The sequence below is a fragment of the Auxenochlorella protothecoides genome (assembly GCF_000733215.1).
Source record: "Auxenochlorella protothecoides strain 0710 unplaced genomic scaffold scaffold5, whole genome shotgun sequence".
Classification (NCBI taxonomy): Eukaryota; Viridiplantae; Chlorophyta; class Trebouxiophyceae; order Chlorellales; family Chlorellaceae; genus Auxenochlorella; species Auxenochlorella protothecoides.
The window spans coordinates 17400-38121 of NW_011934118.1; the positions used below are offsets into that span (position 1 = coordinate 17400).

General features: G+C 63.5%; 3 protein-coding genes across 3 annotated transcripts; 1 reads left to right on the plus strand and 2 right to left on the minus strand.

Annotated features, from left to right (window-relative positions):
• Positions 1-609: 609 nt before the first annotated feature.
• Positions 610-3488, plus strand: F751_4204 (26S proteasome non-ATPase regulatory subunit 6-like protein; the record flags this gene model as incomplete). Its single annotated transcript, XM_011397114.1, has 10 exons — positions 610-669; positions 789-870; positions 1038-1166; positions 1377-1428; positions 1606-1731; positions 2111-2198; positions 2413-2514; positions 2703-2801; positions 3034-3188; positions 3389-3488. 10 exons carry the CDS (start codon positions 610-612, stop codon positions 3486-3488), a joined length of 993 nt encoding a protein of 330 aa, XP_011395416.1.
• A 274-nt stretch (positions 3489-3762) lies between these two features.
• F751_4205 (DNA repair protein RAD51-like protein 4) lies at positions 3763-4994 on the minus strand (the record flags this gene model as incomplete). The annotated part of the gene is made up of 3 exons (XM_011397115.1): positions 3763-3837; positions 4311-4765; positions 4880-4994. The coding sequence occupies 3 exons, from the start codon at positions 4992-4994 to the stop codon at positions 3763-3765; spliced, it is 645 nt and encodes a 214-aa protein (XP_011395417.1).
• A 1701-nt stretch (positions 4995-6695) lies between these two features.
• Positions 6696-17801, minus strand: F751_4206 (DNA excision repair protein ERCC-6-like protein; the record flags this gene model as incomplete). Its single annotated transcript, XM_011397116.1, has 25 exons — positions 6696-6767; positions 7615-7985; positions 8172-8348; positions 8571-8721; positions 8868-8936; positions 9101-9236; positions 9380-9574; positions 9877-10235; positions 10432-10582; positions 10791-10870; positions 10993-11073; positions 11226-11270; positions 11395-11490; positions 11702-12019; positions 12172-12286; positions 13409-13435; positions 13701-13903; positions 14300-14504; positions 14682-14989; positions 15201-15424; positions 15564-15693; positions 16295-16591; positions 16846-17184; positions 17326-17535; positions 17685-17801. 25 exons carry the CDS (start codon positions 17799-17801, stop codon positions 6696-6698), a joined length of 4476 nt encoding a protein of 1491 aa, XP_011395418.1.
• Positions 17802-20722: the final 2921 nt, after the last annotated feature.

The window sequence follows — 20722 nt, forward strand, 5'->3', positions numbered from 1 at the left end:
TCACTTGATTGTTTGAGCTCCCTCCGAACTTCTGTAGCCGTGCCCTGGGCCCCTCTCAGGGCAAAGAATGCCACGAAGGAACTCAGGGACAGGAGGAACACCAGTATGGCAGCGATTGCGACCTTGGGGTCATTGCGCATCACCCGTGCCCTCCCATATGTAAACATCTGCCGGGTGGGTGGGGACGCGTGGGCGCGGCGCAGTGAGTATAGATCCGAGGTCGGCCACGCACTGAATATAGCTGAGTCGTTCTTCGGCGAAGAAATTACCACGCGCAAAGTAAAATTCAAACTCGTGCGTAAGATTAAGGTCTTCGTTCCCAGAGAAGTGCTATCATGCCGATGCCTTGTCATTTGTGAGCAGGGAGATGCTCGCGACCATGAAAACCTAGATGGGCGAGCAAGAGATTTGGGCGCGCGCAGGCCAGGGTGGCCAAGCTGAGCTCCGGCGAGCGATGAACTGTAAGGATGCCGCATTGCGTTCGAGAGTGGTATGACGCGGATTTTCGAGATCCTTAGACATAGCAGGCGCACCCTCACCGTTGACTGTCCTCGGTGATCACCGGCTGACGTTGTTCCAGGGCTCCCTCACCTCTGCCCTGCCAAAGAAATGGCCGGGACGGACGATGTACCGGTACCACAAGACTATAAACTGGACTTGTTGAGGAAGGTGGGCAGTGGCGTGCATGTGACGTGTGGGAGCCCTCTACACCACTCCGTCGAGCTCGGCTGGGGCCTGCTCGATCGTGGCAGTTGAGCTTATCATCCCCTTCCCACCATTGGCGCTAGAAATATTTGCTTCAAACCCACGCGGAGGGGGCAGACGAGGCCGTGCTGCGGTACGACATCGAGTACCAGATCACTGCCCATGGTGCGTGAACTCCCGAGCTGACTCTCTGGATCCAAGAATTCGGACTCCCCCAAGTTCGGGGCATGCATACTGTTGCTGAAGGCATGTGCGCCCCTGCACAGAGGGGAGGGCACCTTGGGCGCTCCTCTCTCTTGGCGCTCGACCCAGGCACCCACCTCCACCTGCAGATGCGGGAGCCCTGTACGCCCATGTCTGCAAGGAGCTGCAGTGGGAGGAGAGCGCGGGTCGGCTGGTGGGCCTGCAGGCCGCCGCCGCCGCCAAGCTTTCGGGCCTGGACGCCGCCGTCGCCGCCGCAGGTCTGTATGTGTGTCGATTCGCGGTGTGGGGCCAAGAGGTTTTACGTGGGTGCTCGTGCATGGTCTGGCGAACCCCAGCAGGCACGCAAAGGCCCTGGGGTTGCTCACCAGCTGCCCCCAGACTCATCCCGGGTGCTGCACATTTGCAGCCCCCATCCCCACCCCCCTCGACCCCCGGAGCCCCCTCCCTACCCTCGCCGCCGCTCGCAGAGGAGACGGAGGGCGAGATGGAGCTGCGCGCGGCGCTGGTGGCCAAGGCCGAGTACCTGGCCGACTCGGGGGACGCGGCCGGCGCGGCCGCCGCCTTCGACGCCGCGGAGCGGAAGACGGCGGGGGCGGGCCCCAAGCTGGACCTCGTCCTGGCCCGGGCCAGGCTGGAGCTGGGGCTCGAACTGAGGGCGGAGCTGCGGCGGACGCTGGACCGGGCACGCGCGCTGAGCGCGGCGGGGGGCGACTGGGAGCGCCGGAACAAGCTCAAGGTCTACGAGGCCGTGGAGGCCATGGCCACGCGCAGATTCGACGTGGCGGCCAAGCTCCTGCTCGACTGCATCGCCACCTTCTCTGCGTGAGTGGGCACGTGGTGGGGCACTGCTTGATTGGTAGGCTCGTGGGTGGGGTCAGGATGCACTCAGCGTGGGGTGCGGGCACCCTACATACACACACATTGGGGGTTGCGGGCACGCTGGTGGGCCGAGGGGTGATGCAAGGCAGTCTGGGGTGGGCAGGGGACCGGCTCGTGGATTTGAGGGCCGAAGCAAGGGGAGCGCAGGCCACTCCCCTGCACGTGCCCGCTCTCGCCATGCCCTGCGGCTGATGTGCTGCTGGCCTCGCCATGCACATGGGCGTCCGGATGCATTCCCTCCCCCCAGCAGCGGGGCTCTTCGCTCCGCCCCCCCTCCCATCCTCAAACCCCGACGGGCGCCCCCCCCCCTCCCTCCCCCCAGGACGGAGGTGATGAGCTACGAGCAGTGCGTCTTCTACACCGTCCTCACCGCCGTGCTCACCCTGGACCGGCCCAGCCTGAAGGCCAAGGTGTGTGTGTGTGGGAGGGGGTGTGGTGCGCTTGATCCAGGGAGTACCCGTTCCAGGGCGGAGCATTGGCGCCCCGCCCAGGTCATGTGGCTCAGCGGGCTTGCCGTGGTATGCATGCTCCTGGCCATCCTGTCGTACACACGTGGACACTCCCCCAGTGCAGGTCTCTCTCACCGCAGCCCTATGCCCTGTTCCTCCCCCTCCCTGTGTGCAGGTCATCTCCTCCCCCGAGGTCCTGTCTGTAATCGACACCATCCCGCACCTGAGCTCCTTCCTCAATGCCCTGCACGACTGCAAGTATGCCGAATTCTTCCGGGTACGTGATGGAGGATAGTACGGAAGGAAGCAGGGGCGGACGGAGGGCATTGCTCTGAGCAGTGGGGAGTGCACACCTGTAGCTCATCGCAGTCACGAGCACAGTCCTGGGAGGGGGAGCAATGCCTCCTGGTGGCCTGGCAGCATGCATCATCCCTCCCGTACCACCTCGAACCGCTTCCCTCGCAGGCGTTCTCGGGGCTGCTGGAATCGGTCCGCACCGACCCGTACCTGCACCCTCACTACCGCTTCTTCATGCGCGAGGTCCGGGCCAAGGCCTACAGCCAGGTATGGAGATGGAAGGGGAGCGGGAGTCTCGGGCGATGCAGTCATTGCGGCTGCTGGCGGGGCATGCTCGGCAGTGCATGGCTGCCATGCTCAGGGGGCTGTTTTGGGGTTGCTTCTAGGTGCCCAATGCAGGTGGGCGAGCCATAAGGCTCCTCCTCTCCCCCATCTTGGCCCGTGAGGCCCCCCCCTTGTGAACCCACATTCCATTCTACCCCACCCCTCCCGCCGGCAGTTCCTGGAGTCCTACAAGTCGGTGACCCTGGACAGCATGGCGCGTGCCTTTGGAGTTTCGTCAGAGTTCATCGACGAGGAGCTGGCAAACTTCATTGTGAGGGGCCAGGTGGCGGCCCGCATCGACCGCGTCGCTGGCGTCGTGCAGACCACACGGTGAGGCGAAGGGGGCCTTATCTGGAGCGGTGCACATGTATGGGGGGGCTTGGGTTTGGGATGTTGGGGTGCAGTGGGTCCAGAGGTGGTGCTCAAGAATCAAAGGAGCACCCCACTCACGATTGCATTTTCATCGAGGTGCTGTGCCCACTACCCCCATGCAACAGACCCCTCTTTGCCCTCCTCCCCACTCCACGCAGGCCGGATGCCAAGAATGGACTGTACCAGCAGACCATCAAGCGTGGCGACGCTGTGCTGAGCCGGATGCAGAACCTGAGCAAGATCATTGATGTGGACTAGGAGAGGGGGCATGGGGGCGTCCTGGGGATACGTCTGCTGGCAAAGAGGCTGGAGAGGAGCGGTGGGGCGCCAGCAACCATCCTTGCTGCCTCGCCTGAGCCCCAGGCCCACTGCTGCCTGACTGCCATGGCCTCCACCATGTGCATGCTGAACAGGTGTACATGCTTGCACGGGCGGGCAAGATCGGGCAAGCCAGGGATGAGGCTGAAGTGGGACAGGTGGTATGACGAGGTTGTGACGGGCAGTGAACAGCGGCGAAGGGCTGCACCCATACTCAGGTGTTAATGCATACAGGGTACACACAGAGCTGCCTGACGAGAAGAATGGGGCCACAGGTTGCATGCTCCCTCTGCAAGGAGCACGGATTGCCGAGAGGGTCCTGTAATGGGGACGTCGTGGGCCGACGACATACTCGCAACCTGCTGGGCAGGCAGGCCGGTCCAGGCCAGCGCTCTACGACTGCCTGCCGGCCTTTCATTTGAGCAGATCTTCAGGGTAAACTATGGCAGCTCGCGGGCAGCATTCCCACGGCTGGCAGACCGTGGTGTCGGTATGCCACCCAGCCAGTGCAGCCCACATCGGCCGTCAGCGGGCGGCCGCCACGCCTGCGGCCCCAATCACAAAGCCGGCGCCGGCGGCGGGCGGGGCATGGCTGGAGCCCAGCAACGCTGCCTCGTGCCTCCGGCACCCCGGCACGGCGACGCCTCCGCAGCGCCCTGCATCCCCCTGGCGCAGGCGCAGGCGCAGGCGGGCGTGCGGTGCCGCGCGCCACGCCTCGCTCAGCGCTGGCCGGCCGCCTCCCCCCCCGCCGCCCGACCCCACCCAGCCGTTGGCGGCGAGGACGGGAACGCGCCGCGCGGCGGCCAGCGCCCTCAGCGCCGCCGCCAGCCGGGCCAGGAGCGCAGGCCCTTGGGCCTGGCGGGCCACGCCCAGCAGCGGCCCCGCGATGCCCGGCAGCGCATCCAGCACGACCAGGCCCAGCCGAGGGTTCTGCGGCGGCAGCGGCTCGATCGCCGCCGCGATGGCGTCGCCGCTGGCGAGGAGGCCGCCGAGGACGTCCAGCACAGCGTGCACGTCGCGCGCCGGGGCCACCACCACCCGGCCCAGTGCCGCCTCCAGCTGGGCGTGGTCGGCCTGCAGGGGCGGGCGCAGCGCGCACAGGACGTCGATCAGCCGAGCCGCGGAGAAGCTGGCACCGGTGTCGATCCAGGCGACGCGCTCCCCGCGCAGGAGGGTCTGCGCCGCGGCGGTCAGGCACAGCTGGGTCTTGCCGGAGGCTGCGTGGGAGGGTTGGGGGAAAGGGATGCTGGCTCGAGGCCGGCCGGCCGGCAGGTGCCCATGCTGGGAACCATGTGTAAAGCGGGAGCACTCACACCACTGCATGGCCTCACCTGGCTCGCCGCATATCTCGATGAGGTGGCCCTCCCGTAGACCGCCGCGGAGCAGCTCGGCGTCGATGCTGTGTAACAGGGAGGGGAGGGGCGAGCCATCGGCGATGCAGGTCATGCGATGCCGGGCCCGCTTCCATCAATGAGCCCATGTCTTGCTGGATGTCCAGCACCGTACGCCACCGACCACCTGCTGCACCCCGTCGGAAGCAGGCGACCCCCTCGGAGCTCCGCGAAAAGGTCTGTGCCGGTGCGCAAGGTCATTTTGGCGATGAAATAAGTCGATTACTCAGTGAGCGGGAGAACCAGATCCCAGCATACCCAGCTGTCACCTCTGGCGTTGAAAGTGAGTGTTGGCCACCTGGATGCCGGAGAATCAGCTGCCTGCCGGGGCACACCCAGCTAAACATGCCTCACAACAGATTGGATCATCTTGAACCCTTCTTCTTTTCATTCAGATCTGCGAATAAGTCGCGTACGGTGCGCAACTGGCGTGTTCTACAAGTGGGTACCCGTATACTCTACTTGCCAGCTTCCTGCGAGCCGGGTCAAGGTCATCCCTAGGTTTCCTTCGCTTCCAGAACATAGACCGGGAGCCCCAAACCTTGATTGGACTCAGTATGGGCGCATGCGCCAGCAGCCCTGCAGAGATAGAAGAGAAGCAGGAGCCGGGTGCCCAGCACTGTGCAGAAGCTCCCGTGGAACAGGTGTCGGGCTGGACGGGCGGCCCTGAATGATTCACCGTCCGGCAGTCGCGACCCTGACACCCTTTCAACTACCCACATCAGAATCACCTGCCCTTCACATTGGCAGGTTCAATGCAAATTTTGCAACGAGAGACCCAGTGGCTCCTTCAAAGCTACCAGCCTGGAACGACTGAAGTGGACGAAAGATGAAAAGCAGTGGTGTCACAGGTCATGTCTCGAAAAATCAGAGCAGGATTATCAGCAGTATATAGTCGTGAGTAGTGCTGCGAGCTCTCACCGTCCACTCCCTGCACCCCCACCTGTCTGGCATGTGGTCACCCTCAAGAACCTGGATCCCCTTGGCACAAAGTTGCGTGGTGAACAGATGCACCCAGCAAAACGTGCAAATCCCCCACACGCATCGGCAGGAGCGGTATCATTTTTCCAAGGCGAAGCAGGCTCTGTTCCCCCGTCTTAAAGTGAACATCTCGGATTTGAAGCCCATCGCATCCCAGAGGAGCTGGAGAGACACGCTGTCCTTTCAGCTGGTGCCATCCAGGTGAGTTGGCCTTGGGGGAATGCCCAGGAACCCCTGTGGACATTCAAGGAGAGCCCAGGAGGGCCAAGTCTCCCTGGTGGCGTCGAGGCAGCCACATGCGTTGTGTATGGCCGGCCACGGGGAGGGGTCGGTGGCGCCATACTTCCTGAGAGGAGCACTGCCCGGATTGGCTTTGATGGGACACTGCCTCGGCAGACGGCAGGTCAGCCGCTCCATGCGCGCTCACCTCACTCGCCGCTGCCCTCATGCCCTCACCACAGCATCCCAAGACTCAGCTACCCAGAGGGAGCCAAGTGCTAGAGCTGCTGGTCCCCCATGACTGCTCCTCCTGGCGCGAGGGTGGCATGCATGCGGCTCAACCTCCCTGTTCAAGAAGGAGCTCTCCCCACACAGTGTTTCCAAGACCTTTTATTACCTAATGAAGCCCCTGTGACGAGTTTATCTTATCGTCACATTGTCTGCCGGCCCTGCCAACACACAAACCCCTGTGCATGTAATGCTAAACCTGACACCACACGCAAGCAGGAGGGGCAAGGTCGGGCGCCTGCCTGGTCTGAGCCACCACAGCCTCCTCTCACCCAGCCTCCATGCCCACCATTTTCGCCCTCCGGTACCGCCACTCCAAGTGGGCGACCTCCTTGGCGAACTGCAGTCCCGAGGGGTGGGCGAGGGTGGGGGTTGGGGTCGCTGCATGGCATGCAAGCCCTTGCCACATTTCATACAACATCCAGGCAGCCCCACCCATCCTGCAAACACACACATCCTCTCTGTGCCCCATGCCCTGCCTGCTGAGCGCCGGGGCCTGGCTCCATACGCTCCAGCCGCTGCGCCGCCCGGAACAGGTCCTGCCTGAGCTCCTTGACCGGGCGCGGAACCTCGCCAGGCCTCAGCGCTGCAGGCGGCGGCATCCAGGTGTTGGAACCACAATGTCCCGATGGCCGCCTGGAGATTTCTTCGTCGTGTTCCAGGGCATCAGCAAACTCATGGAGTCCCTTGCCTCCAGGGCCGATCGAGCCTCCAGCACCCACGGCGCCCGCGGCGTCTGGCTGGCCGTGTGGCGAGGGGATGGCGTGGTCGAGGTGCAGGTGCCCCATCACCTCGTAACCCGGCCGCAGCGGCGCGTCGGGCCGGGCACCGCAGCGTCTGGCAGGTCCCAGGAGCAGCCCCGCCCCAGGGTTCTTGATCTTGCCCCGGCTGGCCGGGGGCCATGCCTCCCGAATTCTCAGGCTGGGTCTGATCTCCTGTTCCCCAGGGAAGTGGCCATGACCAAACTCCAACTTCGGGCCAGTGACGACGGTGGGCGCCCGGGCCGCATCGGTGGCCTCGGCTGCGGCCTCTGGAGGCCATCTCGGGGCAGGCTGCCGCGTGCTCACTTCCGCTGGCGCTCTGTTTGAGGCAGGTTGCTGTTTCGTGTCGGCGGAGACCGGCGGCCCGCTGGACGCTGCGTTCTCTCTGACGCCGGACTGTGGGAGCCCAAATGGGATGGACCGCACCGCAGAAGTCGCCTCTGGAGCCACGCTGGAGCTCTTGTCTTCTGTGCTTGCATCCGTAAGGGCCCCGCTCGGAGGTGCATGCCGCGCCAGGACGGCCTCTGCCTGCGCGACCTCCGCCTCGAGCTCGGCCACCCGCCTTCGCACCCGGGCCCCCCCATCCGCCAGCCCGCTCAGCAACGCCGCGTTGGTGAGCAGCTGGCGCTGCTTCGCGAGGGCCTGCCTCAGCCCGGCCAGGGCCACCGCCGCGGCCTCGGCCGCGGAGCTCTCCGCCCGGCGCGGCGGCTGGAACGGTGCCCGGCTCTCGCCCGACCCGCGGTGCAGGTCCATCGCCCTCGCAAACTTCTCGCTCAGCTCACCCTCACCCACCCAGCCTGGGACCAGGGCGCTTGGGAAGAGGTGGGGGAGGAATTCTCCAGCGGAGCCCTTCACCCGACAAAACTGGCGACAGCAGATGCACCGGGTTGCTCAGGCCCCTGGCATGAGCTGCCAAACCAGAGGCATGCAGACGGCATGCATGCCTGAATCTCCTTTTTCAACCATCTTCCCCCCCATCGCACCCTTTGCTGCAGCCTTCTTGGTGGCGGAGCCACCCGCCCTGCCCTTGATGGAGGCTGGGGCGGAAACGGTGCCCGGGGGTGCGGCGGCGGCTTTACGGTAGTCCTCCTCCACGCGCTGAGTCAGCTTCACCGGGTTGGCCTCCTTCTCGGTGTACAGCAGGTCGTGGTCGGACACGCCTGGGTAGAATGGGGAGAACCAATAAGACAGGGGGCTCCTCCAGGGTCCGGCACGCCGGTGGGCTGGCTGGGTGATGGCTGTCCTCCGTAGAGTGGAGTCACGTAGCGCCTTGACCCCTCCCAGCCCCGTGGCTTTGCTTGCCCCCCTGACCAAGCCTTACGACATTCTTCATCTCTCCCTGCCCTGTGATCCCCACCCCATCACCCTCACAGTCACAATACCTGCAAACCCTGCCAGGGTCTCCAGGAACCGCAGGTGCTCCGACAGCTGGGGGGTGAGCCGCCTCTGGCCGGCGTGCATCTCGTTGAGGATGCGCAGGGTGGGCGAGGCATGCACCTCCGCCAGGTCCAGCTTCAACAGGTCTCGGAGCTCCTGCAGGGGTTGGGGTGGGGCATCGCAGTGGTACGCAAGGGCCATGTAGGCGGTACATGGGTTCAATCCCCACCACAACAACCTGGCAGCCCTGCTGCAGCGCTTCAACCCAAGCAATGTCAGCTCTACCCAATGCATCAACCCACCTGCTGGGCAAAGTACTTGTGCTGCTCACCATCCTCGGTGCCCGTCCTCGACAGGCCGGCCTTGAACACCTGAGGGATGCGTCGCAAGGGGCCAGTGTGTGGCCAGGCGTTGAAGCACAGCGCAGTGCACCATGTCAAATGCGCCCATGCCCAGCCCCTAGCTTGCTCTCTGGGGGCAGGGCACCCCAAAAAGGGTAGTCTCTTCCACCCCCCCCTCCCCCCAAAAGACCGACCTGCTTTCGGTAGATCTTCTCCTCCAGAGTACCGCAGGAGATGAGGCGGTACACAACCACGTCCCGCTGCTGGCCGATGCGGTAGGCCCGGTCCACTGCCTGGTTGTCTACCGCCGGGTTCCAGGCAGGATCCACTCTGAGGGAAGCGGTGTGGTCTGTCTAATGAGCCTAGCTGCGGGGCTGTGCAAGTGGGCACAACAGGTCGGTGTTCTGGGGCTCTTCCACCCCCCACCCCACCCCTCTATACTTCTTGGTCTCCCATCCTACCCAGGCACGCACATGATCACCCGGTCGGCAGCGGTCAGGGTGAGGCCCAGCCCCCCCACCGCGCTGGAAAGCAGGAATACGAGGATGTCTGGGCAGGTCTGGAAGGCATGCACGCGCGCCGCACGCTCATCCACGCTGGCCACCTGGCCGTCGATGCGCACCATGCGCACGCCCTCCTTTCTTATGGCCGTCTCCAGGATGGTGAGCCTGTGGAGGGGGGCGCGCGATACGATGGGACTGTTTGGCAAAAGTACCCTCAAACAGTCAAGCAGCGGCAGCCTGGGCCAGGTTCGGAGGGCGGGCACCGGATGCCTCGTTGGCACAGGGTCGCTGCGGTGGGTCAGCCGGGGACCTGCATGCCAGGGCACAGCCGACCTGGCGGCATGCCAAGCCACTTCTTCGACCTGGCGGCATGCCAAGCCACTTCTTCGACCTGGCCTCTGCCGGACCCTTCTCGCCCGTCCCCTTGCCCAAACTCTACCCCACAACCTATCACTCCCTCTCCTCACATCTTGGTGGACTGCGAGAAGACCAGGGTCTTGTGGCCTGAGCCCACGAGATGCCTCAGGAGGCCCAGCACGAACTCGGTCTTGCAGGAGGCCAGGAACGTGCTCTCGTCCACCGCAGCCAGCAGGCGGCGCAGGCCCTCCTCCTCCCTGGCGCCCAGCCACGTCGGGCAGTCCTCTGTCAGCACCGCGACTTCCTCACTGGTTTCCACATCTGCATCGGCCGCCTGCCCGGCTTCATCTGTCGTTGGCGCGGCCATCATCTCCCGCTGTGCTCGTTCCGAGACCAGCGCCGGGTGGTCGCAGATCTTCTTCAGCACGGTGAGGGCGCCTAGGGCAGAGCGGGAGCTGTTCAGCACCGACTTGATCAGGGGGGAGCTGAGGAAGGCCTGGGGAGGGATGAGGTGGGGTGGCGGTGGGGTGAGGGAGATGCCGAGCAGGCATCGTGTTGTCTGCTGTTTGATCCCAGAGCACACCCCGCCATGGTTGAAGGGGATTGATGCAGGGCATGGAGGGCCAAGGCCCCACCCCCCCCCCTTACCCCAGCCACCCACACACCTGGTACAGGCTTAGCTGGAGAGGCTTCAGCTGCAGCCATATGATAAAGTCAGACTTGTGTGTCCATTTGGGGAGGGCACGCTCTGTCTCGGCAGGAATGGTTGCTGCCCCCGGCGCAGCGTTCTCCCCCTCTTTGGCCGCATGCATCGCCCTGTCAGTCAGGGACAGGAGGCACTGAGACCATGGTGTGCATGCCATGGTAATTCATTGGTCCGTCGGCTATGCATGGACCGTTGCCCTTCTGATTCAACTGCGAGCGCCAGCAGGGGCATGAATCTGCAACAAAGCTGCCTTGGCCCCTCCACCTTTCGGCGAACCAATCAACCATCACCTCAAGGAATACAATCCACACCACACACCCTTTCTCCCTGCGCAGCATGTATGGCGCGATGCGAGTGCGCAGCTGCGCAGCAGCTGCTGCGCCTCGCTCCCTAGCCTCCTGGCGGGGGCAAGGGGAGAAAGACGAGGATCCAGGCAAATCCTGACACAGCCCGGCATGCATCCTTACTCACTGGCACCACTCATCGCAAGACACACTAAGACAAAGCATCAGGTCCGTACCGGCATGGCAGATCTGTCGTTCCCAGCCAGAATCCACTTCTCATACACGTCCTTGAAGCTGTTGGCATTCCCCAACAGGTCCTGTGAGTGCGGGGTATCAGGGCTGGGTGTGTGGCGAACGGGGCAGGGAGGCCATATGATATGCCATAGTACACAAGAGTGCATGCACGCGTCTCCTCGGTCCCATAAGCCCAGCGCGTCGGCAGACGGTGGCGAGCAACAAGCCGCCTCACCGGGGTGGTGAAGTCAAAGAGCGCCCACAGCTCCCTCAGATTATTCTTCCAGATGGGGAGTGCAGATGGGAATGTTTTGGAGCTGACGCAACCTGCCGTTGCCGAGAGTCTACAGGGCACGCCAAGAACCATGCAATGGGTAATGCAGCGTCTTGCCTCCCCCCTCCACCTGAATGGGAGTGCCGCTGATGACAACTCGGGACCGAGCCGGGATGTAATCACACTTGTGACGCAGCTCGGTCTTGGGATTCTTCAGCTTGTGGCCCTGCCCACAGGGAGTGAGTGGCAGGGGTGGGGGGTGTGGGGGGGGGTTCTTCTGTCAGGCAGCACTTGAATGCTAGTCACACAGAGAGCCTCCCAGAGCTGCCATGGCACCTCTGCACACTACTGAAACGCATCCCCCAAGGGCCGGGCATCCCTGGCCCTCCCCAGCCCCCTCCTCCAACCCTCCTTCCATCCCTGTCAGCCTGTTCCACCTCGTCAAGAATCATGAGGTCCCACAGGGCACCCTCATCGGCGTCGTGGGAGGGGTGGGAGGCCAGGGAGGGTGCATTGTGCTGCAGCATGCCGTAGGTCGTGAGCAGGATGCCGCAGCCCCCGGCCGTGCTTTTCAGCGCCCGCGTCTGGGCGCCGGGGCTGGTGCCCGTCACGAACTCGTGGGTGCGCTGCGAGAGGCCGCAAACCTGCAACTCCCCCTTCCAGTGGGCCAGCAGGGTCTTGGGCGCCACCACCAGAGCGCGCCTGAGCAGGCCCGACTCCAGCATGCCCGCCAAGAAGGCGCAGCACTGCATCGTCTGCGTTCGCGGCGATCATTCGGAGAGAGCGGAGGTAGGTAAAGCATCGATGAAGGCAGCGCTGTGATGATGTCTGGCGTCTGGGCCTCTCAGGTCGCAGACCCGGCTTGGCCACCAGGCGGTACTATGTCATGCCCTCTCCGTACTCTTACCTTGCCCAGGCCCATGTCATCTGCAAGGATCCCCCCCGTCTTGAGCTGGTACAGCCGCCACAGCCAGCTCACGCCCTCCCGCTGGTAAGGGTACAGCTTGGAGGCCAGGTCACCCCTATGCCGGGATGGGTGGGGAGGGACACAAGGAGGAGTGGAGGTTCAGGCAGGCACATCTGCCGTGCCGTGCAGCAGTCAGAACACCTGTAGTCTCCAGGGCCATCCCACCTGAGCTTAAAACTCCCGAGGACAAGGGAGCCGTCGCCGCTTGGCGGGGCTGGGGCCTGCGCAGCTGGGACCACAAGGGTGGTAGGAGCGGCAGGTATGTCTGCAGTGGCCAAGCATGCATGCGTTGGGGCTGCCGCCCTGCGTTCCACAGGCGACTCAGGCATGCACTGTCTGGTCGTCGGGCTGTCAGCCCTGAGTGGTGTCCTGCCAGGGTCCGGCTGGCCTGCTGGCGCCAGCGTTAGTCTGTCCAGTGCGCTGACCAGGTTGGGGGTTTCGCTGTTTGTGGTCCTTGTGGTCGTGGCAGGGTCGCTCGCGAGAGGGCTGCTGGAACCGGGCATCCCCGCTCTATCATCACCAGGAGCCCCAGCTGTGGCAATGGCGCCCGCTGCAGCGTCAGGACCTGAGCAAGGCCTGCTGGACACCGTCTCCTCATCGCCACTGGAAGGTTGTGGGTTCCCCTCCTGCCCACCTCCACCCAGGCCGCTGTCAGGCACCGATCGAGCGCTCACAAAGCTCTCCTCTTCTCCTGATGAATCAGAGTCATGTATCACTCGACCTGCCGATGTGCGGGCCGCCCTTGCATCCCTCTGCTTCCGGTACTCGAGCAGACGCTCCTGCACCGTCCGGCGGTCGTCACCGACCCCCCTCCGCGACATGGGCGCCGGGAAGTGTAAATTGCGTTTGTAGAATATACCTTTGTGAATGCATGAGGGCTGGGAGGCTGTGGTGATCAGAAGCTTGCTGAAGATCCTTCGAGTCTCGCATCTCGCCCCCGCCGCTTTCGAAAAATGCCCGATCTGCAAATCGCGCGCGCGCGGGTACTCATTGTATGGGGTTGAGCACCTGGGGGAAGCCGTGCTATATGGCTGGAGTCATGGTCAAAACATATCTGTGCTTCACAGCACCAACGAATCCAAGCATCACACAAGACATGCATCACTGGCTGGCAGACCGAGATCGCCGCCGTCGTTTGCTCCTGCTGCCCTTCTCGTGCCTGTCCACCTTGCTAGACTTGTGGTGCTTGGAGCGCTTCTCCTTGCTGCAGTGGTCGGGACGGGAGGGAGTGGTTGGCTGGGCTGGGTGTCTTGAAGGGGGGTATGCTTTGCGTGTGGGAGACTGGGGACACAGAGTGCATGCCACTGGACAAGGTTCGTCCCCTTGCTCGGCCCTTAGCGCCCCAATCTCGAAGGCCTCTCCTCTCAGGAGCTCAAACGCCCACTGAGTGCCACCACAGGTCACGTGCCTGGTCTGCCAAGACGACAACACTACCTTCTCCCATCCCTCCTGCCAACACATCGCCTCACCTCCGCTTATTCTCTTTGCGCTCCCGCTTCCCCAGGCTCTTCAGGGTGCTTTCCACGCGCTGACGCAGGGCCGGGTCCAGGCCGTGGATGCCGCCCGCGGCAGGCGCAGGGTCCTCGGCCAGCCTCGGGCCCGCAGAATCCTCCGCACCTGCTCCGCGAACACTCCCTCGCTCGCTGCGCAGCTTGGAAAAGCCAAAGTCCGCCTGCGGCTCCCTCCTCTCGGAAACACCGCCGCTTGGATGAGCATCCCTGCCCTGGTCCACGCTTCTCTCCAGCACCCCAGAGGCATCTCCTCCGCCCCCCCCAGCCTCTAGGCCGCCAGGCTTTCTCGCTCCCTCCTCCATTTCCTCTTCTTCCTCCTCCTCGTCGTCTTCAAAAATGGCCTTGAAGAGGTCCATGGGGGGTGCGGGCGGCAGCGGGGGCAGCTCCTCCGGCTCCGCCGCCTGGCCAAGCAGGTCGGCCAGGAATCGCTCGGCGGCCAGCTCAGCATCGGCGGCGGCGTCTCCGACCGCGGTCGCCTCGGCCGCGCCGCCACGGGGCGCGGGCGGCGCCAGCAGCTCGGCGGCCCCCGGGCCCAGCTTCGCGGCGGCCTGTGCGACGGCCGCGGCGGCCGTGTCGGGCAGGGCCAGGAAGTCGGTCTTGAAGCGGGACGGCTCCACCTCGCGCGGCCGGCCGTGGAACGGGTCCGGCACGTTGAAGCGCTTGCAGAGCAGGGCCGCCGGACGCCACTCCTTGCTGCGGCGAATGGGGAGCCGTGGCGCCGCGCCTGGGGCATGCTTGTCTTCGCCGCCAAACCCACCTGCCCTGCTCAGGTCGGCGGCGGTCACGATGTGCCCCGCGGCCCGGGGAACTGCGCCGACAGGCGCGGGCGCCGGGCCGAGGGCCGCGGGGGGCGGTCCCTGCTGCGATCTTGGCGGCCGTTCGGGCTGCGCTCCGGGGCGGAGGCCAGCGGGAACCTCCGAGGCCCCGGCGTCGCCGCACTCGGCGCTCCCGCTCACGAAGCTGCGGGACAGCATCCCCGCGAGCCGCAGCCGGTCGGCGGCCGCGACGCTGAGCAGCACGTCCCGACGCGGTGCTGGGGGGCCACCTCTTGAAGACTCTGCGCCTGAGACTGCCGCTGTGTCGACGGCTCCAGGCTGCGACGGCAACGGGGTCTCGCCCAGCGCCCGCCCGCGCTCCTCCGCCGACGTGAAGGCGGCTTTGCGCCCGGGGGCCGCCGGCGGGCCGGCGGAAGGGCCCTGGTCCCGTCCAGCCTGTCCGGGCGCCATCAGCTCACGCAGCGTGTGCACCTGTTGAAGCGATTGCTTCGGGGCGGGTCAGTAAACTTCTGTTGCACATCACTGGATGGAATGGCTCACAAGCGAGTGGTGCCGGACAGCGGGCCCCCTGCCCCATGCAAGTCCACAGACTGATGCAGCGGTGCACGGGATGCCCACATGATGGCGCTTGTTGGAGGCATCTGTGCTGTCGAACCTCTCCCCCCTACAACCGTCCGCCCACCTTCCAGGCGTAGTATGCAGAGCCGGGCCCGCCCAGCAGGAAAGAATGCCCGGCGCCGTTCTGGACCTGCGTGCTCCGCACCAGGTCCTCGCTCGCCCCACCGCTGCGCGCCACATAGAACGCCAGGCTGTCGATGGCCTGGCGCAGGGCAGGGTCAGAGGGCGGGACGACGCGCGCGAGGAGGGCGGGGGTTGCCTGCCGGCTGGGAAGCGGGGCGCTTGCGCCTGTGGAGGTGGTGTGTGGCGAGGGGGGATTGGAAGGTGCTGGGGCCCTCGGTCTGTGAATACAAATCGAAGCCAGGTGCGAAGCACAGCCATGGCAGACCCCACCGCAGCCGCGGGCATGCACCAGAGGCCTCCCCACCTGGCGGCTTTGCCCGCCGACGCGGGGAAACCCAGTCCCTGGGAATAACTGGGGCTGGAAAGGAGGGCGTCACAGTCGAGCGCCTGGCCCTGCTGAAGCCCGGGATGAAGGAGGCATGAGCCAGGTGTTCCTGCAGGAAGGAAGGGTGATTGTACTGCTGGAGACAGCATGGATGAGCACCCAAATGAGCTGAACTTTGTCAGGGTCCACAGGACCAAGGTTGGATCCCGCCATTGAGGATAAGCTCTGCCCCTTGTTAGCAGCCCAGAACGGGACGTCCTCCACCTCCATCCGCAAGGAAAATAGTCTGCCACATGTCTCCAAACCGCGCACGCCGGACCCTGCAGGGAGCTAGACCTCTCCGCTCACCCTGCTCTTGATGGCCGCCGGCGCCGGCCGCCCAGTCAGCATGGCCGGTCCGCGAGCTCCAGTCAGTGCAAGGAGGGGGGCTCTTCCCTCCTCCTCGTCCTCGTCCTCCTCCTCCTCCTACAGTGAGGGGGGATGAGGGGGGGCTGGGATGGTGCGCCGACTTCTCACTCGAGAACCGAAAGGCAGCCTGGTCATCCATGTGCTACCCCGGGTCAGTCCACCGCATGACCAGCGGCAGCTTCCAGCAAGCCTGGCGTCTCCTCCCCGAGCGCGGGCAGGCACCCATGACTTGGTCCCCAGCGCGCCCAGTATCCACACCTCCCCCCCCCTTCCAGCCCCCAAAGCCCTTTCAAGCACAGCACCTGGATCTCAAAGGAGTAGCCGCCGGCCAACAGCCTGTCCCCAAGCCCCACCCGCTGGACGCCCGGGCCCCGCCGGGCTGGCAGGCCACGCGCATCGGCGTTCACGCTTTCCACCTCGCCCCCCACGTCCCCGTGCACGACGTAATCATCCATGATCCCCTCGGCGTCGTCCTCCTCCAGCACCCCCGTCCCAAAGGCCACCCCCGGGTGGCGCCGGGGTACAGAGCCCGCCGCTCCGCTCTGCCGCCGCCCCGCCTCCAGCCGGGCACGCTTGGCAGCCTCGAACTCGCGAGCGCCCTGCCCGACAAGGGGCGATTGAGAGAAAGGGGGGGGGGTGACGTTCTGATTGCGCTGCCATGCAGGCAGGTGTGGATCGGCCAGCATGGGAGGGTGCCTGCCGGCGGCTCAGGGGTGGATTGTGCCGGTCGTCCAGCGCAGCCACCTGCTCACCCTCCCCAGCTCACGAGCGCAATACACGCAGATCTGCACATCCACCCACCCTGCCTGCACCCAAACCGAGCATCAGAGCTTCCATCTGTGCATCAACTCACCCTGAAGGGGTCGTACCCAATGCCGTGCAGATCCGTCTTGGGCGCCGGAGGGAGGAGGGAGGCGAGTGCGGCGCCGGTTTCACGTGCGGTTCCCGAAATCACCTCAGATCCAGCGGCGCCCCTCGAGCCGGCAGCATCGGGCCTGCCGCCCAGGCCCCGGCCCTGACGCCACCCCATCCTGCGCAGCAGCTGGATGCCGACGCTGTCGGCCACCGGCGCGATGACATCCTCGGGCAGAAGGCCGGGCACGGCCTGGGGGCGGGTGGCCGCCTGCTCCCACACGGCGCGGCGGCTGGCCTCGGCGGCTGTCGCGCCAAAGGTGTCGTACGCCGCCGTGGTCTGTGGCAGGGGCCATGGGGGGCTGGTTGAATGTGTGGTAGCGTGGGAGTGGACGAGGGAAGGCCGTCCTGAGGCTGCCGGGCGAAACCAAGGGGAGCCCACGGCAGGGCAAAGACAGTCGGTGCTCATGAATGCACGCACCTGGAGGTGCCGTTTGCGGTACTGCTCCAGCTCGTCCTCGTCCAGGAACTGCTCGACGCTCTGCCGCACACCGGCGCGGGCGCCCTGGGAGCTGGAGAAGGCGGCGGGCGTCCAGCCCTCCTTGGAGCCCACGCTGTTAAAGTAGCCGGCGCTGTATCCCCCCGTGAACGCGCCATGGAATCGCCGACGACCCTGGTCGTCCTTCACCTCCTGCTCGCGGGCGTGTGGGATGTGAGGTGAATCCACGATATGGGCTGGGTGTGGGGCAGCACTCCCTGGCGAGGAGCTCCGACGAGCGTCTACGATGGGGACTGATCGAGCTCCCTGGGCAGTGTCGTAATAAACACGACTGTAATTACCTGTTGGTGCAAGGGGAGACTCCGTGTGGCAGCCGGATCGGATCGCTGAAAGGGCTGGACGTCTGACTCGTCGACGAGGGGAGCGCCGAAGAAGTGGTAGTCTTCCTCGTCCACCATTATCACATCCCGATCGTTGAATGCTCAGGCAGCAATATATTTGTGTGAGATTTGACTGTGTTATACTGGTCGAGGAACATGGTCGACACTACATGTAGGTTTATCGCGCCTTAATTCTCAAGATCTCTTTGGGGACACTGCCTGTGTGGGGCTACTGGAAGATCTCAAACATTTCATACATTCTGAAACATTGGCTGCTCTAGTGGGTCCCCGCAATTCCTCTATTATGCTACACTGTGTCTTTGAAAGTGCCGCGATTGTTCCATCAGACCTTCCTTTGCCAGCATGCGCTCCACGCATGGTCAGCAGTGAGGGCGAGCCCTTACCCGATCGAATATCCTCTATGGTACGTTGATTGGAGCTTGAAGGTTAGTTATCCGACGCAAGGACACTGTGGTCTGACTGGCCGATGTCTACTCCAACCTTCAGGATGTGAAGGAAGTTCTCAAAGGCGGCAGGCAGGAGCTGTGCCATTGTCAGAGGATGGTAATGGGAACTAGGCAAACCGAGACCAGCGCCAAGATCAGGACCGAGGTGAGAAGGTTTGCCTGTGTCAACTCTCATGGTACAATGGCGGATTAGTTGGGAGTGGTTGACCGTGGCACGATCTGCCGGGAAGAATGAGTTATGTCATCCAGTATCTGGATCGTGAGGTCCTCCAGCTGACTCCCTGCCCGAGTTCGAGAGATCTAATGTGCAAACCTAGTCAACAAAAGTATCTGAAGCGGTCACTACACTCCACATACGCTATGTGTTTGTACTGTGTTTCTTCTTGTGATTGTGCTTCCTCACCGCTTTGATTCCTGGAGATGACGGCCAAGAAAGTGCTGACGAATATACTCTGATAGTAAAACTTCTTGCCTTGACAGTTACAAAACCATCTCTGCGCGCATGTTTATTTCCCTAAGTATTGCGGGTCTGCAATCTGGACCCGGCATGGCAGAATTCAATCTCCGGACACAGTGAAGCAGCAGAAGTGCGGATGCAGTATCGTCCAGGGCACTTCAGATATGTGTCCAGCCCCATTCGATTCTATGTCCTATGATATTCAAGTCCCTACTGTCAGAGAGACTGCATGCTGTGCTTGTGTAAGCTGGATGACAGCCTCCCGCTGGGATTATGGCGGGCCTGCCGGTTGCGGATCCGGATGCCGTACCCGGCAGTCCAGATACCATCCCACGAGCACCTTAACCTTCATAACTTCCATTGGTTGTGGAATCCTGATATTCTGCAATTATAGATGTACTGGAGGTTCAAGTTTCACAGTATCTCTTCTCTGCTGTCCAACTGTGCCGCCCCCTTTCATCGACCCGCCGGTGGACAAATGTATGCGACTGCACGAAGGCCAGCCTTCGCCCTCTTCTTGCTCATACACAGTCTAGCTACCCTTACTGAGGTGATTAAATGGCATTCTTGAGCCTAGGAACGGCCTTAGGTGGTTCGGATTGCCGCAGTCGGTGATCCCAAATCGACCACCTCCCCCTCACCCATTGCTCCCGCGTGTGCCCACGCAGGCCGCCTGTCCCTCCACATTCTTTCCCCTCCCCGTGGCAATGTGAGGTTACCTTGAATCTCTGGGATGGCGGTTCGCAGACATGGCGTCATGCCGGGCTGACTTGCGAGTGAACTCTGGCCCCGCCCGCAAGCCTCCCGCATGTCCGGCAAAACAACAAGTCTCTCCAGCACCCTCATGAATCAGCTCATTGTCCATCCGTAACAGATATGGGCCACATTTATACTTCGTGGAGGTGGCGAGTGCAAACGCTTTCTGCAGGTGCGCTCCCATGCCAGGCGGAGATGCTCGACACATCCGGGTGTTGAGACTGTGATTCATTGCAACCTGGTTTATGCAAATTCACGACTGTGCTCAATCCACCAATTCTCCCTTTTCTCCAACTCCAGGAAGCAAGGCTTCAGCAAAGCAGGATCATTCAGGGACTCCACGCTCGAGATCATGGGTCTGTCCGTGAGTGCCGTGTCCATCGAACCCTTCAAGGTTCTGCTGCCGAGGTCGACTCAGATCATTCTGACAGTGGAATGCCTGAAGCCCGGCCAGACTGCCTGCAAAGCTGACAGTAAGGGCAACATTGGCACTGGTAACGATGGAAAGAACAACTTTGGGGACTACAACATCGGTGACAACAACATTGGTGGGCGCTGGGGGAACGGGGTAGATTGGGTGGGAGGGAGTGCCTGTGCACCGGAACTGCTGGGGTGGTATGAGGGGTTTAATCAAATTGCCGTACGTCTCACACTCGTACCGCACTGAACTCCTATCCCGTGCAGGGAGGTACAATAAGGGGAACTCAAACTGGGGCTTCAGAAACAATGGGAACAACAACCGTTGCAACCATGCCGTGGGCAATCGGGGAACCGTGAACAACTGCGACTTGATGGAGCTCAGGAAGAACGCCGATCTGAACTACAACCCACCGCCTCCTCCCATCAAGCCACCTCCTCCACCACCATCCAGGAAGCCCCCCCCACCTCCCTCCCAGCCACCTCCTCCACCACCATCTAAAAAGTCCCCCCCACCTCCCCCCAAAACGTCTGCACCGCCTCCTCCATCCAAGAAGTCACCCCCTCCCTCCACCAAATCACCACCACCCCCCTCCACCAAATCACCACCACCCCCCTCCACCAATTCACCACCTCCTCCCACCAAGCCACCACCACCTCCCTCCACCAAGTCACCACCTCCTTCCACCAAGTCGCCACCTCCCTTCATCAAGCCACCACCACCCCTCACCAAGTCGCCACCACCACCATCTTTCAAGTCACCACCACCACCATCCATCAAGTCACCATCTCCTGTCAACAGGCCGCCGCCTCCCCCACTTGCTGTGCAACCCCCACCTCCACCCTCCCCACCTCCCAGTCCCCGTCCCATCAGCTTTCCCCCTCCCAGCTCCCCCCTCCCA